Source organism: Dendrobates tinctorius, unplaced genomic scaffold, assembly GCF_039654945.1.
Source record: "Dendrobates tinctorius isolate UK_male_01 unplaced genomic scaffold, ASM3965494v1 ptg000070l, whole genome shotgun sequence".
NCBI classification, from domain to species: domain Eukaryota; kingdom Metazoa; phylum Chordata; class Amphibia; order Anura; family Dendrobatidae; genus Dendrobates; species Dendrobates tinctorius.
Genome location: NW_027361738.1, coordinates 99,055,448 through 99,068,579, shown reverse-complemented (window position 1 = coordinate 99,068,579; position 13,132 = coordinate 99,055,448). Strand labels below are relative to the sequence as shown.

The following is a 13,132-nucleotide window of genomic DNA, read 5'->3' as shown; positions in this document are numbered from 1 at the left end:
ACGGTGTAGGGGGTGAGAGAGCGCCAGCGGTGCACGGTGTAGGGGACGAGGGAGCGCCAGCGGTGCACGGTGTAGGGGGTGAGGGAGCGCCAGCGGTGCACGGTGTAGGGGGCGAGGGAGCGCCAGCAGTGCACGGTGTAGGGGATGAGGGAGCGCCAGCGGTGCACGGTGTAGGGGGCGAGGGAGCGCCAGCAGTGCACGGTGTAGGGGGCGAGGGAGCACCAGCGGTGCACGGTGTAGGGGATGAGGGAGCGCCAGCGGTGCACGGTGTAGGGGGTGAGGGAGCGCCAGCGGTGCACGGTGTAGGGGGCGAGGGAGCGCCAGCAGTGCACGGTGTAGGGGATGAGGGAGCGCCAGCGGTGCACGGTGTAGGGGGCGAGGGAGCGCCAGCGGTGCACGGTGTAGGGGGCGAGGGAGCGCCAGCGGTGCACGGTGTAGGGGATGAGGGAGCGCCAGCGGTGCACGGTGTAGGGGGTGAGGGAGCGCCAGCGGTGCACGGTGTAGGGGGCAAGGGAGCGCCAGCAGTGCACGGTGTAGGGGATGAGGGAGCGCCAGCGGTGCACGGTGTAGGGGGTGAGGGAGCGCCAGCGGTGCACGGTGTAGGGGGCGAGGGAGCGCCAGCAGTGCGCGGTGTAGGGGGTGAGGGAGCGCCAGCGGTGCACGGTGTAGGGGGTGAGGGAGCGCCAGCGGTGCACGGTGTAGGGGGTGAGGGAGGCTTATAACGCAAGGTGTAGGGGGTGAGGGAGCGCCAGCGGTGCACGGTGTAGGGGGTGAGGGAGCGCCAGCAGTGCACGGTGTAGGGATTGAGGGAGGCTTATAAAGCACGGTGTAGGGGGTGAGGGAGTGCCAGCAGTGCACGGTGTAGGGGTGAGGGAGCGCCAGCAGTGCACGGTGTAGGGGGTGAGGGAGCGCCAGCAGTGCTGTAGGGAGTGAGGGAGCGCCAGCAGTGTACGGTGTATGGGGTGAGCGAGCGCCAGCAGTGCATGGTGTAGGGAGTGAGGGAGGCTTATAACGCAAAGTGTAGGGGGTGAGGGAGCGCCTGCAGTGCACGGTGTAGGGAGTGAGGGAGCACCTGCAGTGCACGGTGTAGGGAGTGAGGGAGCGCCAGCGGTGCACGGTGTAGGGGGTGAGGGAGCGCCAGCAGTGCACGGTGTAGGGGGTGAGGGAGCGCCTGCAGTGCATGGTGTAGGAAGTGAGGGAGCGTCACCGGTGCACGGTGTAGGGGGTGCGGGAGCGCCAGTGGTGCACGGTGTAGGGGGTGAGGGAGCGCCTGCAGTGCACGGTGTAGGGGGTGAGGGAGCGCCTGCAGTGCACGGTGTAGGGGGTGAGGGAGCGCCTGCAGTGCACGGTGTAGGGGGTGAGGGAGCGCCTGCAGTGCACGGTGTAGGGAGTGAGGGAGCGCTAGCAGTGCACGGTGTAGGGGTCGAGGGAGCGCCAGCGGTGCACGGTGTAGGGGGCGAGGGAGCCCCAGCGGTGCGCGGTGTAGAGGGTGCGCCAGTGGTGCACGGTGTAGAGGGCGAGGGAGCGCCAGCGGTGCGCGGTGTAGGGGGCGAGGGAGCGCCAGCAGTGCGCGGAGTAGGGGGCGAGGGAGCGCCAGCGGTGCGCAGTGTAGAGGGTGCGCCAGCAGTGCACGGTGTAGAGGGTGAGGGAGCGCCAGCGGTGCGCGGTGTAGGGGGCGAGGGAGCGCCAGCGGTGCGCGGTGTAGAGGGAGCGCCAGCGGTGCGCGGTGTAGGGGGCGAGGGAGCGCCAGCGGTGCGCGGTGTAGGGGGCGAGGGAGCGCCAGCGGTGCGCAGTGTAGAGGGTGCGCCAGCGGTGCGCGGTGTAGGGGGCGAGGGAGCGCCAGCAGTGCGCGGTGTAGGGGGCGAGGGAGCGCCAGCGGTGCGCAGTGTAGAGGGAGCGCCAGCGGTGCGCGGTGTAGGGGGCGAGGGAGCGCCAGCAGTGCGCGGTGTAGGGGGCGAGGGAGCGCCAGCGGTGCGCAGTGTAGAGGGTGCGCCAGCGGTGCACGGTGTAGAGGGTGAGGGAGCGCCAGCGGTGCGCGGTGTAGGGGGCGAGGGAGCGCCAGCGGTGCGCAGTGTAGAGGGAGCGCCAGCGGTGCGCGGTGTAGGGGGCGAGGGAGCGCCAGCGGTGCACGGTGTAGGGGATGAGGGTGCGCCAGCGGTGCGCGGTGTAGAGGGTGAGGGAGCGCCAGCGGTGCGCGGTGTAGAGGGCGAGGGAGCGCCAGCGGTGCGCAGTGTAGAGGGAGCGCCAGCGGTGCGCGGTGTAGGGGGTGAGGGAGCGCCAGCGGTGCACGGTGTAGGGGATGAGGGTGCGCCAGCGGTGCGCGGTGTAGAGGGTGAGGGAGCGCCAGCAGTGCGCGGTGTAGGGGGCGAGGGAGCGCCAGCAGTGCGCGGTGTAGGGGGCGAGGGAGCGCCAGCGGTGCGCAGTGTAGAGGGTGCGCCAGCGGTGCACGGTGTAGGGGGGAGGGAGGCTTGTAAAGCACGGTGTGGAGTGCAGGGAGAACGTCTAATGTTGTAAGATGTCTATTCTTGCAGAGGGACAGGAGACCTGCACCTGACCGTCACCCGTTGAAGCGATCACTATCACAGTGTTATCATCGATCACAGGCGCCGGAGCCGCGCATTCTCAGATGTGGCCGCTAGATGGCGAGCACGCCCCGCTCTGCGCGCCGAGGGGAAGTGAGACCACGCGTTACCATGACAACAGAGGCGACACACGGCCGCGGCCTAGTGCATGCCGGGATGGAGGCAGCCTGGAGCTGGTGCTGAGCGGCCCGGGCCGGGAGGGGAGCGTCGGGCATGGAGCAGAGCTTCACAGAGGCCGTGGCGTCGTCTCTGGTGAGGGAGTTTCTCAGCAGGAAGGTACGTGTGCTAGTGACACTGCAGATCCCTGCATGCATCACCTACCGAAGACTGTCAGGGCATGCTGGGAGTTGTGGTGTCACGGGAGCTGCTCTTTATAAATGTGTGTATTCTAAAGCGCACGCCCTGGTGGCCGCCATTGTATGTGAGCGGTAGAAAGCCCAGATAATTACAGGAAAGGTCCAGTATAATGACCGACCCCGTCATCCTCCGTCACCCCGAGCGTCGGCGGCGTCCTCCCGTCACCCCGAGCGTCAGCGTCGTCCTCCGTCACCCCGAGCGTCGGCGGCGTCCTGCCGTCACCCCGAGCGTCAGCGTCGTCCTCCGTCACCCCGAGCGTCAGCGTCGTCCTCCGTCACCCCGAGCGTCAGCGTCGTCCTCCGTCACCCCGAGCGTCAGCGTCGTCCTCCGTCACCCCGAGCGTCAGCGTCGTCCTCCGTCACCCCGAGCGTCAGCGTCGTCCTCCGTCACCCCGAGCGTCAGCGTCGTCCTCCGTCACCTCGAGCGTCAGCGTCGTCCTCCGTCACCTCGAGCGTCAGCGGCGTCCTCCGTCACCTCGAGCGTCAGCGGCGTCCTCCGTCACCTCGAGCGTCAGCGGCGTCCTCCCGCACCCCGAGCGTCAGCGTCGTCCTCCGTCACCCCGAGCGTCAGCGTCGTCCTCCGTCACCCCGAGCGTCAGCGTCGTCCTCCGTCACCCCGAGCGTCAGCGTCGTCCTCCGTCACCTCGAGCGTCAGCGGCGTCCTCCGTCACCTCGAGCGTCAGCGTCGTCCTCCGTCACCTCGAGCGTCAGCGGCGTCCTCCGTCACCTCGAGCGTCAGCGGCGTCCTCCGTCACCTCGAGCGTCAGCGGCATCCTCCCGCACCCCGAGTGTCGGTGTGCCAACGTCGGGATGAGCTTGCGTCACTTATAACTTGTGTCTTTCCCCTGGGTTCAGGTAGATGTGAGTCCTGACGTTTAGGGTGCTCTCTGTAATGATCTCCCTTCCTCTCCCTGTTTTCTCGCCCAGGGGCTGAAGAGGACGAGCGCTGCTCTGGAGGTGGAGTTTCCTCGCTCCCTACAAAGTATCAATAATAGGAACGAGCTGCGGAGCGTCCTGCACCTGGAGGCCTTGTACAGGGAGAATAAGGTGACTGGCAGAACAGACGGTCTGACGACAAATACTCCGATATCAAACCTCACATTCCATCATAATAAACCGCACCTTAAAGGGATTGTCCACCACTTGGTTATGGATGACTAGAGATGGGTGAAGCTGGGCTTGATGTCAGCGGACAAAAAACAGCTGACAAGTGGGAAGAGCAGGGCAAAGCGCCAGAATTGGCGCAGTTTATGGATGCGCCATTTTTGGGGCGGCTGAGAGCTGATGTTATTTATCTGGGATGGGGCCAATATCCATGGCCCCTTCTCACCTATTAATATCAACCCACAACTGTCTGCTTAGCCTTTGCTGGTTATTCAATATAGTGGGACCCCACTTCATTTTTTCTTTGGGGTGGTCCCCCATTTTAAGACCTTCACGACCTCTGATGTATATATACGTCCAGCTCGGTTGGTATTTTGTGCGCACACAGGCTGCCGCGCGCGATCGCTGTCAGGTGTCAGCTGATTCTGACAGCATGCAGCATTTAGCAGGCATGCAGAGAGAGGGATTCCTATCTGCACTCCAATCGGCACCCCCACGACTTCAAAGCAGGGGTCCGATCGTTACCATGGTTGCCCAATGTCGTCATGATGGCATCCCGGTCAACAGGCACCAGCAAGTTAGCTAGATCATGATCTACTTGTGTCGGTGCAGCACTGACAGTTCTGACGCGTTGCTCGTACATTGCTCCTGCTTTATGACTGCAGTCAGACTGCAGAAAGTGACAGTCCCATGGAGGGACCTCGTAAAAAAAAATATAATAAAAAATATATTTTGCCCATAAATAAATATTTTTATGAAAAAATAAGCAATAAAAGTACACCTATTTGGTATCACCAGGTCCAGGACCACCCAACCTATAAAACTGTCCCACCGGTTAACCCCTTTAGTGAACCCTAAAAAAAAAAAAACGAGGTAAAGAATGGTGCTTTTTCATCATACCACCGGTCGAAAAATGGAATAAACCACAATCAAAAAGATTAATGTAAATAAATATGGTACCGCAAAAAACAAGCCGCCATATAGCTCCATCAGCAGAAAAATAAAAAAGTTATAGCTCTCAGAATAAAGCGATGCAAAAATAACTATTATTTTCTATAAAATACTTTTTATTGCGTAAAAGCGCCAAAACATACAAAAATACTATAACTTGGATATCGCTGTAATCGTACTGACCCGAAGAATAAAGCTGTCTTATCAATTTTACCACATGCGAAACAGCATAAAAAAAAAACTAAAAAAAAAACCAACCTTCTGATTTGCTGGTTTTGTTCATTCTACCCCTTAAAAATCAGAAAAAGCGATCAGAAAATGTCATGTGTCTGAAAATGGTACCAATAAAAACGTCAACTGGTCTCACAAAAAACAAGACATCCCATGACTCTGTAGGCCAAAACATGGAAAAATTCTAGCTCTCAAAATATGGTGATGTGAAAAAAAAAAGCGTCTTTTAGTGTGTGACAGCAGCCAAACATAAAACCCGATATAAATCTGGTATCGCTGTATTCGCACCGACCCGGAGAATAAAGTCACCCAATTACTTATACCGCACGAGGAACGGCGTAAAAAATAAAACCAATTCTTCACCTGTTGTTAATTTTTTTTCATTCTGCCTCACAAAGATCGCACATTTATCCTGCACTCTGCGCTGAGCACTTGCATCGGGGTTTCTGTGTAAATCTCTGAAAGCAGGTGATTCAGACGGAACCTCTGGCCGATGATACCCTATAATGAGGCAGATGGAGGCACTATTGACACCTTGTGACCTGTGATCCGCTGGTGTCCGTCTTTTTAGGATTGCATAAAAGTGCCGTCAGCCACAGTTTTGTGCACTTCTGAAAAGAAGGACAGCACTGAACAGAGGCCAGAGTAACTCTGCTGCCTTATTATAGTGAATGGATCCCTAGGGAGTTTCATCGGAATCACGTCACTCGGAGATTTAGATGGAAACCCCAAAGTAAGTGCTCAACATAGAGCTCAGGATAAATGTGATCCCAAACGTTATGTAAAATTTTCCCAAGAAAAGCTTCAGCTCAATCCACAAAAAAAGCAAGTCCCCACTCAGGTCCGTCATCTCCTCACTCCCCAAAAAGAAATTTCGGCAAATTCTGCGCTCCCAAATCCAAATGCCCTCCTCCCTTCTGAGCCCCAGTGTGTCTAAACCACATACGGGTGCATGTCTCCAGAAACATGAGCCGGGCACAACTTACTGCTCACTGTAAGGAACTGGGCACCACCACAGCAGTTTGCAGTGTTAACTCCGCAATATCCACTGCTGCTTGTTTCTGGAAAACACCTATGGAGTCGAAATCGCCTCTACCCCTTTGGAAATTTATCTACCGGTGTAGTATTTCCTAAATGGGGTCACTTGAAGGAGGGATTCTGCTTTTCTAGCACTTAGGGGCATTGTATATAGAGTCTGCAAACTATTCTAGGAAAATCTCTGCAACAGGAGGCAAATAGCTCTCCATTCCTCACTAGTTTTGCCGTGTGGCTAATCAGTACTGTACGGCCACACACGGGGTATTTCTACATTCAGCAGAAATTGTGGGACAAATTTTGGCGCCATTTTTGCCCGTTTTCCCGTGTGAAAATGTAAAATCCGGGTCTAAAACAAAGTTTTGGTAGTGAAAATGTAATGACTTTTCTCTTCACATCCCAATAGTATAAAATTCTGTGACCCTGTGGTGTCAATATGATCACTGCACCCCTAAATGAATTCATTGAGACATGTAGTTTGTAAATTGGGGTCACTTATGGGGGTTTCTGCTGTTCTGGCACCTCAGGGCCTCTGCCAGTGTCATATGGCCCACTCAAACCAGTCCAGCAAAATCTGAACTCCAATATGGGGCTCCTTCCCCTTTGAGCTGTGCACTGTGCCTCAAAAGTAATTTTCCTCCACATATAGGGTATTGGAGCACTCAGGAGAAATTGATCAACAAATTTTGAGGACCACTTTCACTTGCTATCCTTGTGATAATGAACAAATTTGGGGTTGAGACAACATTTTTCAGTGAAAAATATATATTTTTTTGTTACTAACAAGTAAAGGCTGCGCAGATGGCTGTGAGCTGATATTAATAGGCTGGGAAGCTTCATTGATATTGGCCCCTTCCCAGAATAATAACACCAGCCGCCAGCTGTCAGCTTTTCCTCAGCTGGTTAGTAAAAGGTGACCCCACACCATTTTTTTTTCTTTGATTTGTTAGCTAAATACATGTACAGTAAAATACACACGCACTGCACTAATTATATATCTCACTGAGATATTTCCTACTTTGGTCAGATGTCAGCTGGTGAATACTCTCATCAGCGTACCCCTGCTCGCTACTATCAGAGAGACCAGGTGTATGATGATGAGAGTTGTACTCATCAGCCGACGCCTGACGGGCTGTAACCTTTTCACCTCCGGCGGGAATGTGTAAAGTTTGCCGCCAATCATAGCCAATGTATTTTGAGTTGTCACACAGATGACAGCGTGGGAAACGCTGGATGTTCAGGCCCCCCATTCATTTGAAAGGGGTCCTGGTTTTGGTTCGAGTTTGGGTACCGTTTCTGAACCAAACTTTTTTTTAAATTTTTTTAAAGTTCGGCCAAACTCTCCTGATCCAAACTTCCACGAGTCCGCCAATCCGTATTGATGACCTTTCTTCAGAGTTAATCACTATGCCAATCAGCTGGTTCATCTGCCAGGAAGTAGCATAGCGCCACACGTGATGTAGTGGCCGTGAGTGGTAGTGCAGCTTTCTTAAGGACAGATGATAAACAATAAAGTCTTGGAAAACCCCTTTAATGTTTTTTTTTCATAGTTGTCTGACAGACCCCTGAAGACCCTCCTGGAGCTCATCACAAAGTATTTTCTTGAAAGTTTTGATAAAAATAAAAAGCGGGAAATGACTGGAGACCGCGGCATGGAGGCCACCAAGATATTTATCAAAGGAAATCGGAGGAAGGAGTCAGAGGCCTCCCACCTAGACGTGTATGACCTCTCCGACGAGGACGCCGGCGAGAGCTACGCCGTGTCCGACTCCAGTACCACCCTCCGAATCCGCAGGTAGCGGCTGCTGCGCCCTCTACTGACACCCTGTGGCCACTGCTGGTATTGTATGTGCTGATGGTCGCTTCTTCTCCTGACCTGATGAGTGACCCTGCGAGTATTATGAGAGAAAGAAAACGGTCTTAGGAGCGCAGGAAAGAGACTCAGACTAGAGATGGGTTTAAACCACAACGCGTTTCGACGGAGGATCCGTCTTCATCAGGTGATCCGTCTTCCACCTGATGAAGACGGAACCCCGGCGAAACACGTTGTGGTTTAAACCCATCTCTTGTCTGAGTCTCTTTCCTGCGCTCCTAAGACCGTTTTCTTTTTCTCATTGCTCCTATCCTCCATTGGAGGTTTTCGGCTGGAGCTGCGGTGGAGACCTGACATTTTTGTCTGCCCCCGGGTTGCTTCCTAAGCGCTCCTCTATGACCGCCTATCACTGACGCTTATTCACTTGTTCCTGCGGGTATCTAGACTTTCATCGTGGCCCACGGGAGATCTGACCGTTAAGGGCTGCAATCCTCAGGATGTCAGTTCCTGCAGAGATTTCCAGGTGGGCTATGATACCCACCCCCTAGGACCCCCAGATCACCCAGAGGTGGGTGCAGGAACTGTCCGCAGATTGGATTTTTAGCTTTATATCAGAAAACTAAACGTCTGCCAGTTTTACCTCTTCCTGTCACCTTTTGTGGCTTTTGTTTTTTTTTCTTCCCTTTTTCTATAACTAATTTTTTCATCCCAATTCCAATTGCAATGAAGAAAACCCCACAGTGCCAGCACTATCATTATTTATTTTTTCTACTTTTCTTTTAGTGGCCAGGTCACTCTCAGGACGGAGATTTTTTTAAGTAGCGCAAAAAAAAATGGAAAAATTGTTATCCACTTTCTTTTTTTTTTTTAAACATTCTTTCCATGTCTCACCACATTCCGGGACTCCTCATTTTTCCGTTGTCGGCTTATTTCTCTTTTTTTTTTGTGGCAATATGTATTTTTTCTCAATAACATTTGGGTGCAGATTTATTGTTTTGATCACTTTTTATTGCATCTTTGGGGGGAGGTGATCGAAAATCTCACTGGCTTTTTTTGCTTCATGGTGTTTGCCGTACGGATGAAATAATTTTAATAGTTTGTTCTTTTCTGGATCTGACCGCTGTGGTGGTGTCGCTCTCGCCGATACGTGGATTCTCACACAACGTCTGCACGTCTTACAGGGAAAGAAGTCATAACCCAGCGTACAACCGTAAGGAGCGACCCAGAGCCGTAAACGACGACTTCAGAAAGTCCGAAAAAGAAGGAAACGTCCTAACCAGAGAGCCGAAGAGGGAGACGTCAGGACCACCAGAGAGTCCAGCCGAGGCTCCGAGACCCAGATCCAGCAGGATCGTACGGGGGATGATGTCTGGTCCTATAGCCAGCGCCCAGGAGGTGAGTGCCGCTGCCAGGAAACGTTCGCGGGGGACACAAGTCCTGGAAAGTTCTTTCACAATTTATGTTTTGGAGTTTTTTTGAGGGGGGAAGCCAAATGACAAATACGGCTCGCACGGAGGATGACGCCAGACTCGTCGCAGTCACATCCTTCACGGGTTTCCCAGGACATCCCCGACACTACATTAGCAGATTTACTCCCAGACGCTGCCGCAGCAAGGACCTGCTGTCTATAAAACCTTCTCATGGCTATTTCTTCCATAGGATCCTCTGAAAAAGAAGGCGCAGCGACGTTCCTCTGCTTCTCATCAATCTGTCCAAGCCAAAGACAATCCCCTGACTAATGGCCAACAAGCAATGACCAGCGAGCTGACGAAAAGCCCCCCGAGCCCTGCACTGCAACTGGGCAAGGAATTCTCTGCCAAACTATTGGCTGCCACTACGATAAACTCAACGCCCAGGAGCCCGACCCTCCTGCCTGTTACTAAACAGCTGCCCAAGTCCACCGGGGAAGTGGAAGAGACCGGGGCGGACCCCTACAGGGACTTCAGAATGAAACTTTCATTAGGAGCAGAACAAGAAAAACATCAAAAGCCATTGCAAAAACCAGACGGCTTATCTTCTTCCAGAAGGTGGGTTCATAAGACACATGGTATATACTATATACAATACTTATCTGATCCCAAATATCATCCTGTATTATCCTCCAGAGCTGAACTCGCTATTCTGCTGGTGTAGTAACTGTGTACATACATTACATTACTGATCCTGAGTTACATCCTGTATTATACCCCAGAGCTGAACTCGCTATTCTGCTGGTGCAGTCACTGTGTACATACATTACATTACTGATCCTGAGTTACATCCTGTATTATACTCCAGAGCTGCACTCACTATTCTACTGGTGCAGTCACTATGTACATACATTACATTACTGATCCTGAGTTATTATTATTATTACTATTATTATTACACATTTATTCCATGGCGCTTTACATGTGAAAAGGGGAAATATAGACAAGTACAATAAACATGTGTAAGACAAGGGACACACAAGTACATAAGGAGAGGGGACCCTGCCCGCGAGGGCTCACAGTCTACAGGGATGGGTGAGGATACAGTAGGAGAGGGTAGAGCAGGTCGTGCTGTGGTTCAGTAGACCGAGGATCATTGCAGGCTGTAGGCTTGTCGGAACAGGTGGGTCTTCAGTTTCTTCTTGAAGGTTTCCGTTGATGGTGAGAGTCTGATGTGTTGCGGCAGAGAGTTCCAGAGTATGGGGGAAGCACGGGAGAAATCTTGTATGCGGTTGTGGGAAGAAGAGATAAGGGGGAAGTAGAGAAGTAGATCTTGAGATGATCGAAGGTTGTGTGCGGGTAGGTACCTAGAGACCATGTCACAGATGTATGGAGGAGACAGGTTGTGGATGGGTTTGTATGTCATGGTTAGGGTTTTGAATTGGAGCCTCTGGGCAATAGGAAGCCAGTGAAGGGCCTCGCATAGGGGGAAGGCTGGGGAATAGCGGGGAGACAGGTGGATTAGTCAGGCAGCAGAGTGTAGGATGGACTGGAGCGGAGCCAGAGTGCTAGAGGGGAGGCCAGAGAGTAGGAGGTTGCAGTAGTCGAGGCGGGAGATGATAAGAGCATGCAAGAGTTACATCCTGTATTATACCCCAGAGCTGCACTCACTATTCTGCTGGTGCAGTCACTGTGTATATACATTACTGATCCTGAGTTACATCCTGTATTATACCCCAGAGCTGCACTCACTATTCTGCTGGTGCACTCACTGTGTACATACATTACATTACTGATCCTGAGTTACATACTGTATTATACTCCAGAGCTGCACTCACTATTCTGCTGGTGCAGTCACTGTGTACATACATTACTGATCCTGAGTTACATCCTGTATTATACTCCAGAGCTGCACTCACTATTCTGCTGGTGCAGTCACTGTGTACATACATTATATTACTGATCCTGAGTTACATACTGTATTATACTCCAGAGCTGCACTCACTATTCTGGTGCAATCACTGTGTACATACATTACTGATCCTGAGTTACATCCTGTATCTCTTTTATTATAAAAGTATCAAAACACAATACATAATACCTAAGACAGACAAAAACAACATTCCAGAACTAAAAACCAAGACAAAACCATACAGAAACATACAACGCCTGTGCAAAACTTGCAATGTCCTTTGTGGTCCGCAAGCTTTCCAGCTTAGAAGGCCCCCAGCAGGATCTCTCCACCAACACTATACAATTTAAAAAATAAAAATAAAACCCCAGATATAATCCATTCATCCTCATGCATACCCGTTCATACCCCATTCACGCTTCCCACCCATACCTATATACAAATAACGAAAGAAATAAATACTTCCGGCCCATACTGCCTCAAAAGTAACTTTAGCCATTAACTTGGCAAAAAGAAAACCCCTCACCGAGCTTAACACCCCTATCCCTTTTTTTTCAAAATTCCCCCCCCCCACCTTTTTTCCTCACCACAGGTCCATATACGTCTATGGCCTATCACTCCACAAGGTCCATAACAGTTCGTGGCCTTATCACATGTACCTTGAAGAGCACGAAAGTTTTATGCCCCTCAAGAAAAAAAAAACCCCCACCATTTGCCTCCGATGTGCTCCAGCATGCCTTCTCCCTCCATGGTCCATGGTATGATATCTCCACTTGCCTTTGACTTGAGGTCCTTTGAGTTTTCCCACTCTCACCTCCCCCATTCACCCCCCTCCCAACCTCACTATACCCTCCCATGCCCTCTAACTAAAAGAAAATAATAACACATACACAACACATAATAACATACAATACAATATAACACAATACAAGATGGCCAATTAAATATAATGTCATAACAATTACTAAATACACCATACCCTTCGAAACTTTACTTACAGGCCCAAGTTCAGTGCCTGCAAGCCCAATATCCATCAATGCTCTATGTTTCCAAAACAAAAGACTAGAGTGGCATGCTTTAGCCCACCACCAGGAAAAGGAGTTCTAGAGGCCCCGTCCCTCACTAACTCATTCACCCTGTCCCTCAACAACTAAGACTGTCCCTGCTTATGTCCCTAAAGAAACTGTCCCTATCTGTCCCTAACTGTCCCTATTCTACCTAACTTATCATAGCTAACTCTCTATCTGTCCCTCAGTGCCTGTCCCTCCCTGTCCCTATCTGCCCCTACTTCTGTCCCTAACACCCCCAGTGAAACTTATGCTATCCCTACCCTCATTCACACGGAGCTAGCTCTCCCTTGAGTGCATTTTTTTAAAAGGAGAGGCCTCTCCAAAGCCAAGAGGCCTTCCTCACACCCAACCTTTCGAACTCCAAAGAACAGACCTTCACCAGGTCACCCAAGATGTTTCCTACCACCTCATCCCTTGGGAGGGTTTTTTTCCGCGTCGAAACTAGGCACCGTGCATTCCAAGTATAGAACCTAACCACTACACTGACTAGGAATAAAGTGCACGGGTCCCGGCCACCCAGGGTTCTGAACGCTCCATAGGCCCACTCGGCATAGGAGAGGGACGCCAGCCGCGGCCAACGTATGGAAGCACCCACCCTGTTGTAAACCTCTGCATTAAAGGGACAATGAAGCAGGAAGTGCTCCATGCTTTCCAGCATGTCGCCGCACT

General features: G+C 52.2%; 1 protein-coding gene across 2 annotated transcripts in view; it reads left to right on the top strand.

Moving 5' to 3' along the window:
- The first annotated feature begins 2,609 nt into the window (after positions 1 to 2,609).
- MINDY4 (MINDY lysine 48 deubiquitinase 4) overlaps positions 2,610 to 13,132 on the top strand; it is a 109,446-nt gene continuing 98,923 nt past the window's right edge. The window contains exons 1-5 of one of the 2 annotated variants that reach the window (XM_073582202.1): positions 2,610 to 2,858; positions 3,866 to 3,985; positions 7,810 to 8,054; positions 9,254 to 9,467; positions 9,732 to 10,099. In XM_073582202.1, coding sequence (XP_073438303.1) covers positions 2,796 to 2,858; positions 3,866 to 3,985; positions 7,810 to 8,054; positions 9,254 to 9,467; positions 9,732 to 10,099 — 1,010 coding nt within the window. In that variant the 5' untranslated portion in view covers positions 2,610 to 2,795. Of the gene's footprint in view, positions 2,859 to 3,001; positions 3,039 to 3,865; positions 3,986 to 7,809; positions 8,055 to 9,253; positions 9,468 to 9,731; positions 10,100 to 13,132 lie in introns of those variants that run through there. The other variant, XM_073582203.1, reaches the window with a different exon arrangement.